Here is a 22,220-nt window from a genome sequence, read left to right on the forward strand (position 1 = left end):
TCTTCAGCAATAACATCCTGCTGTAAGACACTATTGGCATCTCAATAGCATGTGTATAGAAACAGGTTTATTCCACTTAGCGGTCAGGATTATTATTATTATTATTATTATTATTATTATTATCATCATTATTATTATTAATCAGTCATTTATCGAGTGCTGTATCGAGTGAATGACGTCGGCACAGCATTTTTCCGCCAGGCACCGCTCTAGTCAACTACGCCCGGCGAGTGGGGTCCTTTCGCACTTGGCTAAGGAGGATTAGCCTTCAGCATGCCGATTGTCGGAGTAAAAAAGGACCTTCTCTTTAAAGCCTTGGGACGCACATACAGTACGCAATTTCATTTATCTTGACGCAAACGCATGGCAGAGACGCTCTTGTTTGTATGACATGAAAATGTATCTTGTGAGCTCAAGTGTAAAGAAATGTGGAGTAGCGTTTACTGCTAACGTGATAGCATTACCACGTCAAACTCATGACAGACCGGGTTTACCGAAACGTAATTACTTGATGAAAATAGAAACATCGTTTAATTTCGTATTAAAATTGAACAGTTTATCACTTGAATCATATTAAGCTGTATTTCAAATAAATAGCTTTCTTGGTGCGCTGACAAGACTATGTGGTTTACAATACAACGTCAACGATTGCATCATTTCCCACTTGTGTCTGTCATTCAAGTACGAACTTCTGAATGGAACCCACAGTTTGATAACTAGCGCTTCCTTCTTGTTTCAGCCGACGAGGAGTTTGACGAACTCTGCTTTGAGTATGGCCTGGAGCTGGATGAGATTGTAAGTTACTTTAAAAACTAAGCCATTGACACTTTATTGCCTTGTTCTATCCCCTTTTGTCCCAAACCAGAATGTGTATACAGAGATGCAATGTAAAAACTACTGGCGTGTTCAGCACACTCTTTAAACTAAGACATATATGACAACTCTCATGGCTCTCCCTCGAATGACAGACCTCTGAGAAGGAGTTAATCAGCAAAGAGCAGGGCGACACCAAGGCGTCGGGAGCCTCTGATGCTATCCTCTACAAGATCGATGTACCTGCCAACCGCTATGACCTGCTGTGTCTGGAAGGGTTGGTCCGCGGACTGCAGGTCTTCAAGAATAAGTAAGTATTGTGGTGTGTTGAGGATGAATGCCTTGTTTTTTTTCTCCGAGACGCATGCAATGTATTTTCAAGAGGGAGTGACTGTTGGCTAACGAAACAAATAGACTTAATTTTCTTGTGGGCTGCATTTGTCAGGTTGTACTTTGATACTCAGTGCGTTGTTCTCAGTGTTACACCTGCATGCTCGCTTCATGCAGTTAAGCCTGTGTTTCTACCGCAGATTGGAGGCACCCCGTTACAAACGTGTCAGCCCAGTCAGCGGTGAGCCTCAGAGACTGATTATTACCAAGGAGGCAAGTTGTGTCATCATTTTCAATGTCAGACAAATGGACGACTCGATTGGTTGCAAAACAAATGTTTGTGTTTGTTTCGCGCAGACTGCAGCAGTAAGACCGTATGCGGTAGCGGCAGTGTTGAGGAACATTACCTTCACGCAGGAACGATATGACAGCTTCATCGAGCTGCAGGAGAAACTCCACCAAAACATTTGCAGGTCAGAAGTACAGATATTTGGATTATGGATATGCAACATAGAAAAGACAGTCAGTTGTTAACAGTTTTTTTTTTATGCAGGAAGAGAAGCCTGGTGGCTATTGGGACCCATGACCTGGACACGATCTCTGGTCCATTCACATTCACGGCGAAACCTCCTGCAGACATCAGCTTCCAACCCCTTAACCAGACCAAAGAGTACACTGCCACGCAGCTCATGGCCCTCTACAAGGTAAACTGCTAGTTGGCAGCAACATGCTGAAAGACAGTTTTGTCTTTTTGAAAGGAATCGTAACATATTTTTTCCCCCAACTCTTATAGACAGACAACCACCTGAAGCATTATCTTCATATAATTGAAGACAAGCCAGTGTACCCCATCATCTACGACAGCAATGGTGTTGTCCTGTCCATGCCACCCATCATTAATGGTCAGTACTGTTGCTATTTTCCCTGTGTTCTCTGCACCCTTTGCACATAATAATCAACCAAAGAGTTCTTTAATAAACCTGGTAAACGTCATGGAGTTCAAAACCTGTTTTTCAAGATTGGCCAGGCCAACAAGTCAGCATAAAACATTGTGTTGCAACACATTGCAACAATAAACAATAATAAAAAAATAAAGTGTGTCATGCCCTAAACATTCATCTTGTGCCCTCCAGGGAATCATTCAAAAATTACTCTACAGACCAAGAATGTGTTCATTGAGTGCACAGCCACAGACCAGACCAAGGTACGAGAGAACAGACACGTCTCAAATGGTCAGTTTTATCAAGTGCAGCAGGCTTAAAGCTGTCTTTCATTCACCAGGCAAAGATCGTCTTGGACATGATGGTGACCATGTTCTGCGAGTATTGTTCACAGCCTTTCACGTGAGTGTTTTAAAAAATACTCTCTCGGGTCAAAAACTGACTGTGTCCCAGCATTTTTAATGTGATCACTAACAGACTGTGGTTGAGCCAGTCCAAATAACAATTGCTATTATTATGACTGTAAAAGCTAATATATTCTTTTTTGGGAAAATAATGTTTCTGAAAGAACATGTTGTTGTCTAGACACTCATTTATTGTCCTCAGGCTTAAAGAAAACCAGCTGAAAATGCATGAAGAAAAAAGTTTACATTTCCCTGTCTTGCTCTTTCAGGGTCGAAGAGGCTGAAGTTGTGAAGCCAGATGGCCAGATCTGCAAATACCCAGTACTGTATCTCCTTCGATCATTAAAATATTAGATTGTTTCAGTACTCACCTTTTCACTTCACACAAAAATCTTTGCTAATTGTCTGTTGTTGTTGTTTAAACTATAGGAGCTGGCTTACAGGAAGGAGAAACTGTCCAGTGAGCTCATAAACAAAAAAGTTGGCATTAAGTAAGTTGATTTTGGACATTCTGTGTTGTGGTGGAAGTCAAAGAGCAATTAGGAATAAAAATAAAGAACATGCCTGTAGTTTGTTCCATCGCCTTACCTGTTTGTGAGTGCACAAGATCTTTAAACAACCAACCAGTGTTGCACCCAGACACTGCTGAATGTGTCTGACATTTTTCTGTTTCCTTCCTTCTCTTTTTCATCTGACAGCGAGACGACCGAGAATATCTCTCAGCTGCTGACGAGGATGTGCCTGCGCTCCAGTCCCACTGGTGTCGGCGATGAGATTGAGATTGAGGTCCCCCCCACGCGCTCGGACATCCTCCACGCCTGCGACATCGTGGAGGACGCTGCTATTGCCTACGGGTTCAACAACATCCCCCGCACCACACCACGGACCTACACCATCGCCAACCAGGTGTCTGGTGTTTTTTCCCCTGGTTGTTTATGTGTAGTTGAATATCATTGCATGCCAAAATGAGGTTCTAATGTACTTCTTCCCATGTTCTTACAGTTCCCATTGAACAAATTGACAGAGCTGTTGAGACAAGACTTGGCCGCTGCAGGATTTACAGAAGCCCTCAACTTTGCCCTGGTATGAAAATCAATGCACAATACACTTTATGGCCTTGCATTTCATTTCTAGTGTTTTGAATAATGTATGTGGTTCCCCTTACCACCCTTATCTGGTAAAAAAAACAAAACAACAACAAACAAACATTTTTTTCTCACTTGAAATCTCTTGTTTGCCAGTGTTCTCAAGAAGATATAGCAGATAGAATTGGGAAGAAGATCACAGAAACCAGAGCAGTGCACATTGCCAACCCCAAGACAGCAGAGTTCCAGGTAACAAAATATTTTCAAAATCCTGCTCGAATGTCACGTTTATGTCTTCATTGCACATGAAGATAACAAAAATAACTTAAGCGTTTGAAAATATGTACATCCAGACGAGGGCGCTGTTTCTTTCTTCTTCTTTTTTTTTAATGAATACGCCACCCCTTGGTGTCACCACTAGGTGGCGCGCACCACTTTGTTACCAGGCCTGCTGAAAACTATAGCTGCCAACAGGAAGATGCCTCTTCCACTCAAGCTGTTTGAAGTCTCTGACGTGGTGCTGAAGGATGAGACGAAAGGTACAGACACACACACACACACACTTTTTTTTTTTTTTTTTTAATCTCACACCGCTATAAAAATAGTCATCTCTGTTCACTTGTTAAATGTTATTGTGCATAAAGAATGAAAGACCTCTTCATTACTGCTGCAACAGTAATGCCGACAGGTCAAACTTATCAAACACACAGTGTCGTTACTGTGGTTACTGCTCTTGTGTTAGTTGTCACACACCACTGTTCTTCACCTTCCCGCTCTCCTCACGGTCCAGATGTCGGCGTAAGGAACAGCAGGCGTCTCTGTGCTGTTTACTACAACAAGAGTCCCGGTTTTGAGGTGATCCACGGCCTGCTGGACCGGACCATGCAGCTGCTGGAGGTGAAGCCTGCTCGTGGGGACGGTTACCACATCCAGGCTGCTGACGGTAAGGAGCTTGGGCAAGAGACAACATCCAGGTGTATTATGAAGTAAATTAACCGGCGCATTAACTGAAAAATATCAGCGTCTCGATGCTGGAATTTATACTATGAGCACAAAAAAAACGTTGGCTGCAACACAATCTGGGATCATGGATTCAGAATCGATTGAATCTCAAGTATGGAACAAACCAGGGTCACGTGAGGCGAGACGGCAGGTTTTGTTTTCTGAGATTGCGTCTTTCTGCGACTGCATTGCTGTAATGGCTTTAATGGTCGACTGTGTTACGGTCTAGACTTGTTTTGCAGAGGCACAAACTGTTTAACTGCCTTTATTGTTGTGTGATTGCAGTGCTGACAGCAGGTTTTATTGACCCAAATCACCGCTGTGCCATAGAGGCAGCTAACGACTAAGTAGTTTTCGATGTGTTTACTTGTCCTGTGTTGTTTTGCTGCTGCACTGTTGAAGATGGAGAATTGGGCCATTTTTCACAGCATGAGTTGCTTTTTAAAAAGACGGCCTGTTTCTAATGAATAGCTTTTTTTTTTTTTTCTTCTTTGATAGGATAAAGCATTTTCTTCAGGGAGAAATACTTTGAGAATATTCCAGTTCTAATAATTGGAAACACCCTTAAGTTTTAACGGAACAATGGCACGTTTTGTACTGAATATAAACTTTTCCTGAAGCTAAAGGTTTGAAGTGGTCATGCCATTTACTAACTTCTTTAACATTTTTATCATTGCATATGATTAGCCTAATTGTCTGCGACTGTAAACTGATGTTTTTGAAGTTATTTTGATCTTTATTATCACAACAACAACGATACGTCTTGATCTTGTACTAAAGTGTGAACTTTCTCTTTTCCGCTTTTGTGTTATTTTGTTGTCTTTGGCGTTTTACGTTTCACAACCAACGCCAGTTTTTCACTTGGCCCTCAGTGATGCAAGACACCTGAGCACTTTTCCAAACTTCTTACTCTCATCTCTTTGATGACTCATAAGCCGTCATGCATGGGGAGGTCCGTCACGTTGCATCAGCGCGGCAAACTTGTAAATCCAAACTGCATCACTGTAGAGTTCTGCGACGTGGAACACACATGCTGTTTTTTTTTGTTTTCTTTCCCTTGTAGCCTTCATTGCCTGAGCGGGTTGCAGCCGCTGTTGATGAAATGCGACCAGAACAAATGCAGGGATAACTCTGCTCTCTGTCATCCCTCCCTCTCTCTCTGAAGTATCTGGTCTGGTTCTGTGCAATTTGTAATCAGAAAAGTTTGACTCGAACAGTTACAAAGCTGCAGCACAGAGAGGTCAGCCTCTTCAGCGCTCATGCTCAGATACCTAATTAGTCTCAGATCCTTCCACACAAACCCCGGCCTTCTTCTGCTCCCCCCCTCCTTTGCTCCACTTGCGTGCTTACAAGGTCAAATGCTGCAGGAGATCCACTATGGCCTCTGTTGACACATCCGCGCTGCAAATCAATGGGCTCAAGTATCAGAAAGTGAGAGCGGTTAAGGGTGGTGGCAGGCTGGGGGTGAGGAAGTGGTGGTGGTGGTGGTGGTGCCGGGGGGGGATGACTGCTGGAGGCGTGAGCAGTAAAAGCTCAGCAGCGTGTTAAAGTCTGCAGGGTGGGCGAGTGAGCGAGCGAGCGGCGCGGAGCCTCGTCAGCCGCTGCCATGCCAGGCACTGCGGCCGACTGGCACGTACACAGCTCACCCACGGGTGCTCAGACTGTGCGTCTGACACACACACACACACACACACACACACACACACACACACACACACACACACTGGAAGGGACAGGGACAGGCTCAGTGTGCATTAATGCACGACACACTGGACACTCTCCCACTCAGTCTCGCTGCACTACCTTCTCTCCTCCCTCTGCACTTTGCACTCTGCACCATTGATGCACACACACTCTCACACTAGCGGACATATGCCAGCGTGTCCTTTTCCCCCATTACAAGGTCACGGCCCCTGGTCTAAGAGCTCACCTGATGGTCTCACACGCACACACACACACCCTCGGGATGTCAATCAGCAGGGCTGCAACAGCACTCCCGATAAATCCCTGTCACTCCCGGCGTGGAAAAAGTGAGCGAGCGAGCGGCCGAGGGAATAGACGTCGGTGCGGCTTCCTGCCCCCCCCGACCCGGCAGGTGAAGTAACGATCAGAAGTGGAGGAAGGAGCCACTTAGTGGACAGGTGGCCTCGTTCCACTTAACAGCTGTGTCCAATGCAATGTCTTGGCTCGTGCACCATTTGCTGGTAGAGGGAGAGTGGGCGCCGTCCTGAGCGGTCCCAGGTCAGACATAGTCTGAGATCGTTATCTCCAGTCGGGGAGCCGTGCACTGAGCACAGCATGGTGCGGCGAGAGCAACAGTCCTCTTGGTGGCGTCGCAAAAGGGCCTCGCTTCTAGAACTGCACGCTGTCAGGTGCGACTGCGTGTCGCATGCATTTTATTTTCCCCCTAAAGTTCGTGCTGTAAATTCTTCCGGGAAAGCGCAGCTGCCCTTTAAGGCCACAATGAGGCCAGTGGTGAGTCACAGTGCTGTTCGCTTGTCCATGTGGACTTGCTCAACAGAGGTTGTAAAAACCTCCGTCGTACCTTTGACCAACTGGATGACATCACAACCCAAAGATACGTTGGCCCACATTTTGAGGACAGGAATGGTGTGAATCCAATTAACTCTTTAAATATTTACCTTTGAACATCTGGAAAAACACAGATGTTCTGTCTGTCTGTCTGTCTGTCTGTCTGTCTATCTGCTAAATTTGGTCAGAACTTTCTTTGCGCAGGTTCTTACTGCAGGCTGCTGATTGCTGCAGCGTGATGAAGTTCACCCGGTTACATCGCTCGCTCTGACGCAACCATCTCTCGCTTTTTCTGAGGGGAGTTGGAAGCGAGTGGGTGGAAAAGGGGCTGGGGCCGAAGTGTGGGAAGATTTTTTTCATTGACTGATTGGTTATTTGAGATGTGCCATCATGTATCTATTAATATAGTTGCCATGGCATCCTTCTCATGGCACAAGTAGCTGACGCGTGAACCGATGTGAGCGCATTCCACCTATTCAGTGCGCCCAGCGGTCACAGAACAGCGGTGGAATAAGTGGCGTTCACTCCGGTGGGAACGGCGCTGCGTTATCACTCGCCCTCGCGTTTTTCTTTTTTTTTTTTTTTCCTGCAGCGTCACAGTGACATAAACACGTTGCCTAATCTGAATCTTAAGCTGAGCCGTGGCAGCTGTGGCCTTCGGTTTTTTTCAGCAACCTCGGTTTAAACCGCAGCACCTCACCAGGACCTCGGAGTTGCCACACTGGGATTAGATCGTTCCCATGAGGGCGAAGGAATTAAAGTTTCCGAGACAAACAGCTAAAGCGCTCGCGCCCACTAAGAGCGCCGCGCACGTTTGTTTTCAACCTCTCGTGCGCAGCAGCAGCAGCAGCGACCCAGTCGCAGCGTCTGAGCAGGGGGGGGGGGGCTCTGGAACCCATTAGCAAGGCAGCGTGGGTTGGAGCAGTGCACTATGGGAGAATGCCATTTCTCGTTGCGTGGGGACGTTGCCACGGCAACCTCTGCATCTTGTTAAATCTGTTTCAGAACGCTCTCTCTCTCTTTCTTTCTATTGTCAGTTTCTTTCCCTTTTTTTTTTTGCATTTTGAACAAAGTGAGAAAACTCATTCCACGTCGACAAGCAGAGCCTTTTTATTTCCTCTGCACTGTTAGGATTCTTTTTTTTTTTGTTTTGTTCGGAAAGAGAAATGTGTGCGCAACGTGTGGCCAAAAGAGACAGAAAATGTAATTATGGCGAAATGGCACTGCGGAGGTACTCGCTTCAGAGTGCTAGACTGTGGCATTTTCTCATAAGCCATGTTCATTTTACTGCTTTGATACCGACAGATTCCCAACGGCAACAATAAGCTCTTTCCATCCAACGCACTTTTCTCTAATTAATAATCTATCGCTTCGGAATAGACGGCCGTCTAGCGCAGGGGGTTTGCCTACAATCAATAATCAATTCAAGTTAACCAATGTGAACGAAGGAATAATTGTCCAGGAGAGAGATCAATGGACAGGAAGGGCAGCAGCGCAGTTCCGCCCACGCCGAGGCTGAGTAATAATCGCTGCGATGGCGTCGCTGCAAAAAACCGCCAAAGCCGAGCGCTCGACACCAAAAGACAGCGGCCGCAATTACAGACTGCAATAAATCCCAGTTACATCTGAAGCCAATGTGTTCCAGACGTGGAAGCGACAACAACACTTGTTGGGAACCACGATACGCAAACACATGGCGTGATGTACAGAGTAACGCACTGCTCGTAAACACTTTTGCTGTGCAATAGGAAAAGCTCTAAATCTCTTTTTGTGTATATATATATATTTTTTTTTGTTTGTTTAAAAGCCTAATTATCAGGATCGTCAGTAATTGGTGACGTTCATTTTCGTTGATTTGTCTTTCTCGTATCTTTCTCTCCTCTCTCCTCCCTGCAGATTCCACCTTCTTCCCCGGCCGCTGCGCAGAGGTCTTTGTCCGGGGGGAGAGCGTCGGGCGTCTCGGCGTCCTCCACCCCGACGTCATCAACCGCTTTGAGCTGACCATGCCCTGCTCAGCCCTGGAGATGGACATCGAGCTCTTCCTGTGATTGCAGCTTCTTATTCCTAAACCCCGGTGCTAGAAACACCTGGAAGTGTGTCCCAAATCGTGCACTTCCGTGCGGTCCACTTCAGTGGTACACTCGTTTTTGCCATAAAATAGTGTCCGACTGACGACGTCTTCTTCATCTTCCGCCCACCCCAACATTCAATTCTGGGACTGTTTTAAAGTGCATGGATGGGTACAGCATCTAAAGTTTGGATAGAAGTGTGTGGTTTGGGACACCCCCCTTGTGTTTATGTTTTGGAATTCATAGGAAAATATACAGATTGAAATATTTTGAAGTCAGGTTTTTTTTGTTTGTTTTTTTTTTTTAAACTTGTGTGCTACTCAGGGGCTGCAGATCATCTGTGAGTTCGATGCATGAGAAAGCAATGAGAGCGTTGCTGTGTGTTTTTTTATGTACCAGTACCAAGGCTTTTCTCACTTTCCTTCTTTTGAACTAAAGTCAGAATTAAAAATGAACAAGAACCCCCGTTGTGTTTGTGACGTGAATTGTGTTCGCCTTTGTGCACGTGTGTGTGTGTGTGTGTGTGTGGTGCCTGTTCTAGACGCGGCTCACTCAGTTGTGCCTCTGCAGCTCATGCATGCCAATTAAACCCAGTGACTCATTTGTTACCTGTTGCTCTGTTGCCTTGGTTCTTCCAGTGGCCGCACAGCCGAAGCCTCCCTCACGCACGACGTCCCCATGCAGGAAGTCGCCCGGCGCCAGCGTTCAGCGCCGCTGCCGCCGCGTCCGACCTCCACCAGAACCGTTTTCGGCGACGTGAGCGCGCCGGCCGGCCTCGAGGCCCTCGACGACTTCCTGGCAGACAAAAGCTACCTGGAGGGCTTCGCGGCGTCGCAGGCCGACCTCTCGCTGTTGGACGCCATCCCCGCCCCCCCGCCGCCGACACTGTGCCACCTCCTGCGCTGGTACAACCACATCGGGTCCTTCCGGAGGGAACGAGCCAACCTCCCACCAGCCAAGAGCCAGTTTGTCCTCCCAGCGACTCCTAGCACGCCGACAAACGATGACGATAACGACGACGACGACGACGACATCGACCTGTTTGGCTCCGAGGATGAGGACGAGGCGGCGGAGGCCAGCAGGGTCCGGGAGCAGCGGCTGGCCCAGTACGCTGCCAAGAAGTCCAAGAAGCCGGCCCCGGTGGCCAAGTCCTCCATCCTGCTGGACGTCAAGCCCTGGGACGACGAGACGGACATGGCCGAGCTGGAGGAGTGCGTGCGCAGCGTGGCCATGGACGGCCTGCTGTGGGGGCGGTCCAAGCTGGTGCCGGTGGGCTACGGCATCAGGAAGCTCCAGATCGGCTGCGTGGTGGAGGACGACAAAGTGGGCACCGACCTGCTGGAGGAGGCCATCACCGCCTTCGACCACTTTGTCCAGTCGGTGGACGTGGCCGCGTTCAACAAGATCTGAATCACGAGTAGCCGTAGAAGAAACACGCGGAATGGTTGCAGCTACATTTTGTTTTTTTTGCTGGTCTGGATGATGTTTTTTACACTCGTGCAACGATCAAGTTTCTACATTTGGGAAGACGGTGACTCTTTCATTCTCAACTCTTTGCCTCCTAACATCAAATAAAGCCATTCTCTTGTATGGAGTGTTTGTGGTTCTTTTCATCGTAGTACAAAGTGCACACTTTACCGTCAGTTCAAAGGGAACTTCCTGCAGCCTGTGGCTGACAGTATAATAAGCTGTGCAGATCCACACGTCTCGTAATACTTTTTACTCCCATCGGGAGCGTCGGCGTTCCGTCTCACTCCACTTCAGTGAAGTGAAATGAGAGGCTGGGTGTGACCGCTCGGTCGGCGTCAAAGATGCTGTAAGCGGCCGCAGATGGCGTGGGCAGATGGCCCTCTGACCCGCCAGTCAGATACGACTCGGGAGGACCAGAGCTAAAGGCAGGTGCCATTGAAATCGCACTTGCCAAGTTTCCGTTGAACTGGTTTTGCAAGGGCTTCCCCCTGAGCGCCGTGAGCTTGTATAGCTCAGGGTGGGGTTCTCCTGTTGGCCGAGTGCAAGGTGGAACTTGCATAGGAGCAGCGATTAAAGGGTGACTTTGCATAATCCTGGTTTATTTAAAGTATTAACAGGATGAAACTGGAAAGTAAAGTAATGAACATTTTATTTGCAAAATAAACTCTCGGCTCAAAGTCTCGTCTTTGGCTTCATACAGCTGTTAGAATAAAGTCAATGTATTTAAAAAAAAAAAAAAAAAAATCATGTAATACACAGAGAATGAGCACTTTCCGAACATTCAATCTGTCATAGCTACAGCACAACAGGATGACACTGGGAATTAAATAAAGCTATCTGCTCAAAGTTTTGTCTTTGGCGTCATTCAGCTTTTAGAATAAAGTTAACACGTAAAAAAAAAAAATTAATACACAGACAATGACTAAATCAGTCATAGGTACGGCAGTAGCTTGAATACGCGGTTGACCACCATGGCGTTAACGAATCCGACAGATGAGTACGTGGCAAATTTATAAGGCACTTCAATCTCCTTCCTCCTCCTGGCCGCCGTGTCACTTTTAGGCACTTTGTACCACGAGTACAACACGTGCAGGCTCAACGTCTTCACCACCTGCCGGGTGGCCACCAGCACCAGAACCCCAACGAAGAATCGAGCAACGCCCCGAGCCAGTGCGTCCGCGGTCAGGGCTGGCAGAGGCGCGGGCAGTACCGCAGGTATCTGGCCCAGCCGCTCCTCCACCCAGTATCCCACTGAACACCCGGCGCCCACCCCCAAGATGGTGATGGTGTCCCCCCGCGTGGTGCTGTAGTGGTCCAACTCGGGGTATGCGTAGCCGAGAAACAGAGGCAACGAAAAGCACACCGCGGGGGAGATGGTGCTTGTCAGCTGGAAGCGGTCCATGGTCTCCCAGTAGGGGAAGGTGAATCCCAAGATGGCCGCCGAGAGCAGAGCACCAGTGATCACATCCTGGAAGCAGCGCAAAGGTAACCGATTAACACAGGCACAAACTTGAATGAAGTAAAACACACATTTTTCTTTTTTCTTTTTTAAAGTCAGCACAAGCAAAAGAGAACTATGAAAGTTCATGGCATTCACTGGGTTAAAAAACAACACAAAAAACATTTAGGTACCTTATCTTGTAATTGTGAGATCTGGTACTTACGAAAAGATTTCGTAAGTACGAGAATTTTTTTTACCCGGTGAATGCAATGCGCTTCTGTAGAGAACAACAGACTGAGTTATGATTGTTTTATGAGGCTTGGGGTCTTGTGACTTAGCTAAATGCAGTGTTTATTAGCATCCTGCTTGGCAGAGCTGTGAAGCTAGCTTGCTGTTTTGCTAATTATCTATGAAGAAGCATATGCGATTTTGCTTTTTATGCTTTTAATGCGGATTGTGTCGCTAAGCCATCCATAAAAAAGCAGACACAGTGACACTCTATTGGCTGTTGTTGAGCTGTTGGTGGATCTTGTGTGGTCATTTCAAAGAAGCTAGGCCTGCTAGTGCCTTTGGACTCTTGGCTATGCTAAAGGGACACCAGCTTGTGCCAAACATTTGAAGCACAAACACAGCGGTTATTCTGTTCAACTCAAACAGTGATATTTGTTATATTATGTGGGGAAACATGTTCAGATTGCCCTGTTAAAAGTGTTGTAATGCACACGGCCTCCTTATATTCCTCTCAATTTAAGTTTTATTGTGCTCCACAAGTGCCAGATCAAAGCCTCCGCGAGAAAGTTTGAACAGACACACATATGAATTATAGATGCGGTGTTGACCTTAAAAGTTTTACGCTGTATAATTTGTGTGTGTGTGTGAAAGAGAGAGAGGGACTCGCTCACCAAAACGGAGTGCATGCCAGTGTAGAGGCGGCTCAGACACACCAGGGAGGACAGAGTCGCTGCTATCAGCAGCCCAACCTCAAACTGGAACTGCAAGTCAGAGGAAAAAAAGCAGACACAGGCTGACCATCTGCAGGTGACTGACACCTCAGCAGCTCAGCAGCAGGCGCCGACACTCCACCTCCATAACCCCCCCCCCACCCCCCCCCTCGAGACGATTAAAGATCGGATCTCAGGTGTGAGCGGAGCAGAATGTCGTGTCTCACATGTTGACCCATCGTATGTCTGCGGAAGACGGCGGCGCGTGTGTTGGTTCCTGAACAGCTCATCCATCCGTCAGAAGCCCGTCGCCCCCTCCGTCTCCGCCACTTATCCATTCTGCCGACGTACAGCCCGTCATGAAGCCACCACTCTTTTATTATTCCACTGTCCCCACCCCACCCCCGCCATCCTCTTTGCCCGGCCTCCCTTTACCTACAGCGGCAGGGTTTTGTTCCCCCCTCCATTTCAATAACAGTGAGAAGAGAGGCCTCGTGTATTCATTTACCTCCTGCTCCCTCCCCTCCTGTGTCTCCTCCTCCTCCTCCTCCTCGCCTTTTTTTTTTCTTCCTGTGTCTTTTCCTGTCTTTTGCAGCTGGAAGCCTATTCACTGGTAGTTCATGAAGGGAGTTTCTTTTTTTTTTTTTGAATGGCCACAATGGATGCCAGGGGACAGGAGGGAAGGGTGTGTGAGTGTGAGTGTGTGTCTGAGTGTGTGTGTGTGTGAGTGTGTGTGTGGGGGGGGGGGGTCACACGGTGATTGACTGTCGTGAACTCTGACCTGCTCCGGGAACTGGCCAAGTTGCCCCGAGGCCTCGTGGCTATTGAGCAGACCCGGCAACAGCGTGCTAGTCATCTCAAGCAATGCTGCCTCTTTCTCTTTCTCCTCGGAGAGGCGGGTGGGGGGGGGTTGTTGTCGGGCTGCAGCTGAGTGCGCCTACTGTACTGCGTCTTTGTGTTTTTGGGGACGACGCAGGCTGACCTTGAGAACGGCAGCACCGCAGATGAAAGCGAGCGGCCGGTGGTGGTGGGGGGGGGGGGGGGGATGGGGGGGCGACACAAATCGGGCAGAACAGCTGCGGTGGCCGTAAAGCGCTCGCCGCAGGATTTATCATCGACTCGTTAAAAACCAGCGCTTGATTAAGACGGCCCCCCCCCTCCCCCCCGATTTCGGCCCGGCTCACCGCTTTATTGACTCGGCGGTGGTGGCGGGAGGGGGCGGGGCCGGGGACGGAGGTGGACTGACAGTCATTGACTCAGTCGAGTCCATCAGGAGACCAAACAGCAGCCTGATGGGCGGCGCTGATGGTGACTGATGGCGACTGCCGGACCCGCCCCTCCCTGCCCATTGTCCAACGGCTCAGCCGCGATGCCGTGATGGACAGCTGCGGCCCCGCCCCCTCATCCCAAAACTTTGCCGCCATTTATGTCCTTCGACGAACTGAATCGGCTCATTTTGCACCAACTTCAGACACACATAAGCAATTAAATTTGCGCGGTGCCGCACCGGACCGCTAACGAGACACCTCGGGTGAAGAACATCCACTTATCGCACGGACTCCCATGGACATTGGGGTGCAAGTGCAACCGTTTGCAGTTAACAGAGCTCATCATATTGTAATGAGGAGTGTAACCTTTCATTATCAAGTCAAGGGCTGGAGTCATTTCAATTAAAAGACTGAGCAATAATTACATAATAAGAACAGAAAAATCACAGCTACTTCACAAACGCCGAAAGCAACGTTTAGCGGCCGGTTTTAGAACGTCGCCGCGATCACAATGCGCACCTGTATCCTGGAGGGGGCGCTGAACAGGAGCGTGAAGGAGATGGCGGTGGCTGCCATGGCGTGCGTGGACGGCAGGCCGTACTCGGCGTCGACGCGCGTCTCCAGCTTGACCACTGGGGGCGACGAAGGGCGGGGCAGCTTCAGCACGTCCTTCAACGCCTGGCCGATGTACATCACCACCTGCCAGGGGGGACAGAGGACACGCATCTGTGGCTCGCACCTGTTTCTGCAGGTCAACGCACTTTCACGCACACTTGACTATCATTTGAAACATGACTGCAACCTCCAGGTCCAGCTAGCTAGCGCGATGATTCTAATTTGGGCTTCACGCTCAGTAGACAAACTTTGCAATCAAGAGACATTTTGAAAACGGCAAACCAGACAGAATTAGAAGAAGTCGGTGAGGCTTTGCGTGGCCGCCAGAGCAAAATAAATAAATAAAAATAAATAAATAAATAAAAAAAAATAAAAAATGAGAGACGGATGGAGGGAGGAAGATAATGAAATAATGAGGAAGCACGCTCCTGATGAGGCTGCGCACGAGATCTAATCACACACTCTCATGAATAACTTATGGCCTTTTCCGCTGAACTGAAGGAAAGGGGAAGGGGAAAGAAATGGGGAAGGAAGATGTGTGTTATTCCACTCTGGTGCAGAGTGCACATGCTGCACATAAGAAGAAGGGTGAAAAAAAGAAAAGGTGATGAGTGAGAACTGAAGGGCTGGACGTGCTGACACAGCGTCTGCAGCTGGCAGGTCGGCCCCTGAACACTCTTGACACAATGACACACTCGGTGCGAGTTGTGATGCATCGCTGTGCGCGCGCGTGTGTGCGTGTGTGTGTGTGTGTGTGTGTGTGTGTGTGTGTGTGCACGTGCGTGCACGTGTTCGGCTCCAATTGTGCTGCCCATTCTCTTTCACGAGCTCCCTGGCGGCCTGCGGAGGGCCCAGCCTGCCCCTGCTCCTGCTCCTGCCGCTGCCCCTGCCGCCGCTCCAGCTCCAGGTTTATTTAAAGCTCTTCCTTGTATATTTAATGAACGGCTGTCTTGGCGAGGCGCTGGGAGGCGGCGCACAGAGTGCGAGCACCAGGACACTAATGTGAGTGTTTAAGGCCGGGAGGACCGAGAGCGTGTCATTACCGTCCCCGCTGACGCTGTAATCAGGAGACGCTCGTTACCATGGCACAGCCGGATACGAGGTTGTTTTTTTTTTGTTGTTGTTTGTTTTTTTCCTCGTTGGCGGCTGTTGACGCGGCACGTCGCGCTTGGCTTGAACGCATCGGCTTGATCGTGTATGAGCTCTGAGGAAGGGGAATGATGACATCCAAAAATAACCTTGAAAGGTCAGGTGCAGACTTGAGATTCCCTCCTCCGGGCTGCCGAGCGGAGAGCGTTCCGGGGCGTCTCAGGTGACGCGGAAGTTAATCTCGAGACGGAGATGTGGCTTTAGTTTTCGCTGCTGCTTCCGATGCTGAAACGGGGACACAGTCCTTCCGCCCCCCCCCCCAACCACTGGCAGAACGCACGTAAAAGTTGCAGGAAATGCTGGAAATAGAACAGCGCGCTCTTCCACTTTGCACTGTGGGAAATCAGACCTGGGCACTTTTCTAATTAAGAGCAAGACGAGGTTCGCCGCAAATCTTAATCCTCAAAAAAATGAATGGAAAGGCGGGAGCCAATTAAAGCTGGTGATAGGGGCTGGGAGGGGAGCATCTGAAGCAAAAGACCTTGCATGATGGAAGGATGAGCTCCCGCACTGTGTTTGTCTAACCAGTGCACGCACACGCCCAAATAGCTGCAGGACCAGGCTGAGCCGAGCCGCATTTCATTGGAACTGCAGTTATAATGATTGATCGATAAAAAAAAAAAAGGTGCAGTTTTCATGCTTATTGGGATCATTTAATCCATGTTTTCATGCTTATTCTGATGTAAGGCGTCAATTTGCATTTCCCCAAACCACAGCCAAGACCTTTACAGCTCTGGAAGACAAACATAACATTTGCTTTTTGTTAGATGTGCAGGCCGGAGGTTGTTTGACTTTTTATGTGTTGGCCCGGCAATGGACCAATGACTTAGCCAGGGTGGGATAGGCTTCAGCAAACCCTGAGAGCAGGATCAGTAGTGACAGTGGATGGATGGATGGAGACATGCATCTGCAACAGTATCACATTCCAAGCCAGAGACAAATTTAGCATTTCTCTGGTTTTGGTGGAGTGCCAACTGAAACGATCACCAGCACAGCAACTTCTTTTGTGACTATTAAAGACATAAAAGATTGGCAAAGACTGGCAGCACACTGTGCTGTGCCTCCTGACTCACACGTGCAGTTCGTGAACTTGCATCGTGCCACCCTATGCACTCGAACCCGAATAAATACAATCTTATTAAATGGGCTTCAGTGTAGTTGGCGTTGGTGACTCAGTGGTGTGAGCTGTGTGAGTCACATCAACAAAAAGAGAGAGAGCTGGGTCACATTAAGGGAAAAGTTAAAGACATGTCTGAGAGAGAGAGAGAGAGAGAGAGAGAGAGAGAGAAGCTTTGGACTTTGATCTGTAAACATGATGACGTGTGTGTGTGTGTGCGTGTGTGTGTGTGTGTGTGTGTGTATCTAACGTCCAACAATAAATTAATGTCTACACAACCTTAAGAGTTGTTCCTATTCTTGAACATAATAGTGGACAAACTGCACCATTTTGTTCATCACTGCGTGATTTGCATTTAACCTTATGCCACAACACGAGGCCAACGATGTCCATGACCATATGGCTACTTTCCCAAAGTCAGCTAAAGTTACACTTTAAGCACAGTGGGCAACAGTGTGCGTGCGTGCGTGTGTGCGTGCGTGCGTGCGTGCGTGCGCGTGTGTGTGTGTGTGTGTGTGTGTGTGTGTGTGTGTGTGTGTGTGTGAGAGCCTGTAATGTATTTGCATACAAGTGCTAATTTTATGGCCGCCCTAAGCGGCAACTTTTGCGCGTCGGGCTGAGAGAGCCGAACATGCGGTCCCTTGCTGAGCCCTGGAGAGAGAGAGAGAGAGAGAGAGAGAGAGAGAGAGAGAGAGAGAGAGAGAGAGAGAGAGAGAGAGAGAGAGAGAGAGAGAGAGAGAGAGAGAGAGAGAGAGAGAGAGAGAGAGAGAGAGAGAGAGAGAGCTGATGGTACTAATAAAACGCTGAGCTGGGAGGAGAACACAGGGTGACACTGGTAATGTCTAACCAGAAGGGAGGGTGACAGCCAAGGAGGGGAGAGTAAGCATGCTTCTGTGTGTGTGTGTGTGTGTGTGTGTGTGTGTTGGTATTTATGTGTGTTTTAGAGGAGTTCACACAGGGGCCTGGTGCAGCCAGGATGCCAGAAGAATGGCGTCTGTGTCCCCTGAGGGTCCCGAACGAGGGGTTCAGACACAGGGCACCCAACATGCGCCCAAGGCTGGGACACAAAGGCCACAAAAACACGCTGCCGCTAACACGCTCGGGATTTGGGAAGGTGGCTGGGGGGGGGGGGGGTGACCGAGGGCGAGCAATGGCTGCCGTGCACATGTTTTGTCACAGCAGAGCAAGTGGGTGACATCAGGAAAAACATCTCGTCCAGGGAGGTTCTGTGTATCCCACTGGTGTGTCCTCGTGTGTGTGTGTGTGTGTGTGTGTGTGTGTGTGTGTGTGTGTGTGTGTGTGTGTGTGTGTGTGTGTGTGTGTGTGTGGCCCATGGCCATGTCAAAGGGGGCCCCTGGTCAGGCTGGCCTCTAGCAGCCCTTCTGGCCTGGGGATATATGGACACGATGGTGTCAGAGACAGGTCAGTGAATGGGGTGGTGGGGAGGAGGATGAAAGGAGGTTGAAAGGTGAAGCGAAGGAGACGGGAGAAGGAGAAGGGCCGGCATTGTCTGAGCTCAGGGCCCTGCAGCAGAGGACGTCTGACATTCGCACTACCCCTCGCCCCACCCACCCACCGTCCCCCCGCCTCCCCGCCCCGACTCACAGTCCACATGTTGACGAGACGTCGGCACAGGAACGGGTCCAGGTTCCACTGTATGTTGGGCAGGCAGGTGATGTAGAAGATCTCGTGGCCCATTCCTGCTGAGAGCAGGAAGAGGACGTGCAGGAGCCGGTTCCTCACCTCGTACCGAGGCCTGGAGCAGTCCTACACACACACACACACACACACACACACACACACACACACACACACACACACACACACACACACACACACACACACACACACACAGACAGAAATAGACTCACAACACGACCTCGTGATGGTCACACTCATTCCTTCAAGACAAACTCTTCTACACACAGTGAATCTTCCAGCAGCTTTTTCGGGGTGTAGTTTTATTTTCAATTTACATTCAACGGGTTGGTTGATTTTGGTTCAGGCTGCTGCCGTAACATAGAAGTCAGCACTGGAGACTGCAGTGACAGTGTTGTGATGAATTCACCTTAGATACCAACGTTTCTCCCAGAATAACCCGATCCAGGAAGTCCATGTCCTGGTTTACAGATTAAACAAGCTTTATGGGAGAATAAATGAGACGCATTCAAGTGTGATTCCTACTTTGCATGACAGCACAGGGAACTGCAGTGGCAACAATATCCCAAACAGGCTGCCTGTCATACTGAGGATATTTTTTGAAAACGCTTCAGCGAGACTCCTTTAATCTCAAGTGACCTCAACAGAACAGTTCATCTTTATGATCAATGCACTGATTGGTTTAGTTTGATTCTCTGTTTAACTGCAGCTCCTTCTTTCTATTTGTGTATTCGTGCCTCTCTCTCTCATTTTGAACCTACGTTTATTGATATTTATTTCCTGCTTCTTACTTATTTCCTCTCCGTCCTGGTTGGGACACAAGGCCGCGATCATACACCGTCTCGTGCTTTGGCCTGCGCTCGGTCCCAGGAAAGACCCCATCTCCTTCAGCTCCATCACTGTCCTCCACCAGGTGTTCTTTGCTCTGCCTCTCTTTCTTTTCCCAATCAGTCTCCATCTCAATGCAACTTTGGGTAGCCTTTCATTGGCCATCCTTAACACCTGAGCAAGCCATCTTAGCCAAGGGACATATGCAAGCTGCCGGTCTTCTTCTAAAGTTCTTCATTTGACATCTTATTTGGCCAAAAGATGTTGCAGATTTTACGTAAACAGCTGTCGTGGAAGATGTCAACCTTCCTCATATCCAGCTTTGTTCCTCTCCGGCACTCCGAGCCACACAGCAAGACAGCCTTAATATCACCGTTGTAAAACCTGCTCTTGGTTTTGAGTCTACACTGTTTGGACTTTCAGATGTTCCTTGCTGCTATTTCTTGCTTATAAACAAAAGGTCAAGTCAAGAAAGGACACTTCTCAGGCCCCATGACCACTGTGATGTTTCGCTCAAGAAATTCTCGTAATTTCCCAACCTGCGAATCCTCCTCCTGGTAAAAAGCACCTTTTATTGACACGACTGTGTCTCAAAAGAAAGTTTATTCCTTAAGTAGTCTCTTAAGTACTCCGTCTGCTCTTCCAGTCTCCCAACCACCTCCAGTCAGACCTCATCATCACCACACACTCGCCGTGTGTCCAGCATGACTAAACTGTTTGCCTTCGATAATGGATACGGCAGAATGTAAATATGCTGCAAATCTGGTTGCCGATGGAGACCTCAGCCGACCGTGTCCGGCCGTGTGCACCGGGCCGGCTGAGCAGCCCGCTGGCAGCGTCAGCGGCTGCGGGACCTGTTTTTGTCCCTGAAGACAGACAAGCCGACTCTTTCTGCCTCTGCCAACGTTCATCCTTCCTGTTCCGCCTGGTCAGAGCGGTTCAACTTGAAGACGCGCACGCAGAGGAATTCACAAGTGTACAAAACAATGAAGATAGAAGAAAAAATAACTCTGCCTGCCGAGGCATTTCTCAATGCTCGCAGTAATGTGGGTTTTTTTTTGTTTTTATAAATGAAGACGTAACCCAAATCATGGGTGCCTCTGATGAACGCATAAACATTCCCAAACATACACAATATTCAAAAGATTGAGTTGCCAAAACTCATGTTGACGATCCTCATTCCCAAACTAGTTCACGTGAAATGCGTGTGGGAAACTTTTGACACTCCATCCGATGCCAAATTGCCCACGTCAATTATTCACAAGGGTGACAATTTTATTGGTGTCTCCCTTTTTTTTTTTTTTTTTTTTTTTACAGCCAGTCACACAAACACATACAGTAGCATCTTTACAAAGCTGAGTTACATTCTAAAATAGCAACTGGCGACAAATATTTTTCTGTACTTTAAGACAAAAGTACTCCGAGTACTTTGGAATGGGACCCAGATTGAAAAACAAATTACATCCCTAACGCACAATTTACGAAAATTACTACACAACTGCAACAACAACATATTTTCTAATCTGTGAGCGCAAAACATTCATTTAATGTACACTGTAGATTTGAGTTGTGCATTTCATGGCTTGATTTCACTCAGTACACTTTTTGTCACTGATTTATGCAAATGCAAGAAAATAAAAAGGGTTTGTGCACTGCACAAAACCTTTTACATGAGTACAAAAGGAGTCCTCCCACGTGCACGTCCTCTTCCTGCCACTGTTGTGAAACCAGGGCTGCTCCTCTGCTGACCCACCTTCCAGCAGGCCCAGCATGCTGTGTGTCTGAATCCCACCCCTGTCTCCACTTGACTCAGTCAAACAGTCAACAGCCCGGACGGACGGACAGACAGACAGACAGACAGACAGACTGCTGGCCTCGCGTGTTACGTGGAGAGAAGAATGTCAATAATGGACGTCCCGCTCGGTCGGTCACTGTGCGCGCCAGGTGTTTGACAGGCAAAGCCAGAAAGACGAGACACTGTTTACATGTCTAAACATCCCCGGGTACGTTTCAGAGTTGGTTTTCCGGGGGGGGGGGGATATTAGTCTTTCGCGCTCGTAGCCCTCTCGCGCACTCCCAGAATTCTAATCTTTAAAATGACTTACGTTCGTTGCATATCCGTTGGCCTCGTGCGTGACGTTTGAGTTCTGGTCCTGCTGCTTCGCCTTCGCCCTGAGCTGCGCGGGTCCTTTCTCACTCCCCGTACCTGTCGGCTCGCTCGTCCTTCCGTGATGCGCGGGTTCGACCAGAAAGAGTCCGCATCGCCTCTGGAACCGGGCCACCAGCTCCGGGTCGTGTAAGTAGGCGAGGAGCTCCCGCATGACCGCGCAGGAATCACTCCGGGGGTTGGGGGCGGGGGGGGGGGGAGAAAAATAAAATAAAAATATATTTTTAAAAAACTAAAAGAAAGTGTCACCCGCGTGGGGGGGAAGGCAACTGGTGCGCCCGCAATGCGCCAGACACAAGGTGTGCGCTCAGAGGGCGTGTCAGGAAGGCAGGGCGAGCAGGTGTTATGTGGAGACTTGGATGGTCGCCCAATAGTTCACTCGCCGCTGG

General features: G+C 48.7%; 2 protein-coding genes across 2 annotated transcripts; one reads left to right on the forward strand and one right to left on the reverse strand.

The window, feature by feature from the left end:
• The first annotated feature begins 199 nt into the window (after positions 1-199).
• farsb (phenylalanyl-tRNA synthetase subunit beta) lies at positions 200-10,766 on the forward strand. Its single transcript, XM_076036846.1, has 18 exons — positions 200-331; positions 740-795; positions 969-1,123; positions 1,344-1,416; positions 1,501-1,616; positions 1,697-1,847; positions 1,937-2,045; positions 2,277-2,347; positions 2,425-2,486; positions 2,758-2,809; positions 2,918-2,979; positions 3,187-3,394; positions 3,491-3,571; positions 3,730-3,822; positions 3,995-4,112; positions 4,364-4,516; positions 9,004-9,151; positions 9,815-10,766. Exons 1-18 carry the CDS (start codon positions 274-276, stop codon positions 10,584-10,586), a joined length of 2,538 nt encoding a protein of 845 aa, XP_075892961.1. The 5' UTR covers positions 200-273; the 3' UTR covers positions 10,587-10,766.
• Positions 10,767-11,278: 512 nt separating this feature from the next.
• Positions 11,279-22,210, reverse strand: sgpp2 (sphingosine-1-phosphate phosphatase 2). The gene is made up of 5 exons (XM_076036853.1): positions 21,770-22,210; positions 18,783-18,944; positions 14,816-14,995; positions 12,990-13,079; positions 11,279-12,114 (listed from the first exon to the last, which is right to left on the reverse strand). Exons 1-5 carry the CDS (start codon positions 21,983-21,985, stop codon positions 11,578-11,580), a joined length of 1,185 nt encoding a protein of 394 aa, XP_075892968.1. The 5' UTR covers positions 21,986-22,210; the 3' UTR covers positions 11,279-11,577.
• Between the last annotated feature and the right edge of the window lie 10 nt (positions 22,211-22,220).

Source organism: Nelusetta ayraudi, unplaced genomic scaffold (genome assembly GCF_046127955.1).
Source record: "Nelusetta ayraudi isolate G7.1 ecotype Tasmania unplaced genomic scaffold, CSIRO-AGI_Nayr_v1 ptg000048l, whole genome shotgun sequence".
NCBI lineage: Eukaryota > Metazoa > Chordata > Actinopteri > Tetraodontiformes > Monacanthidae > Nelusetta > Nelusetta ayraudi.

Bases quoted from the DNA above. Each gene is read 5' to 3' on its own strand.
- farsb (XM_076036846.1), top strand. From the start codon at position 274: ATGCCGATTGTCGGAGTAAAAAAGGACCTTCTCTTTAAAGCCTTGGGA. The intron at 2,046-2,276 runs GTCAGTACTGTT...TGTGCCCTCCAG, and splicing joins CATGCCACCCATCATTAATG to GGAATCATTCAAAAATTACT. The intron at 2,348-2,424 runs GTACGAGAGAAC...TTCATTCACCAG, and splicing joins CAGCCACAGACCAGACCAAG to GCAAAGATCGTCTTGGACAT.
- sgpp2 (XM_076036853.1), bottom strand. From the start codon at position 21,985: ATGCGGGAGCTCCTCGCCTACTTACACGACCCGGAGCTGGTGGCCCGG. The intron at 14,996-18,782 runs GTGAGTCGGGGC...CCCCCCTGGCAG, and splicing joins GTCTCGTCAACATGTGGACT to GTGGTGATGTACATCGGCCA. The intron at 12,115-12,989 runs GTGAGCGAGTCC...CGCTGCTTCCAG, and splicing joins CTGGCATGCACTCCGTTTTG to GATGTGATCACTGGTGCTCT.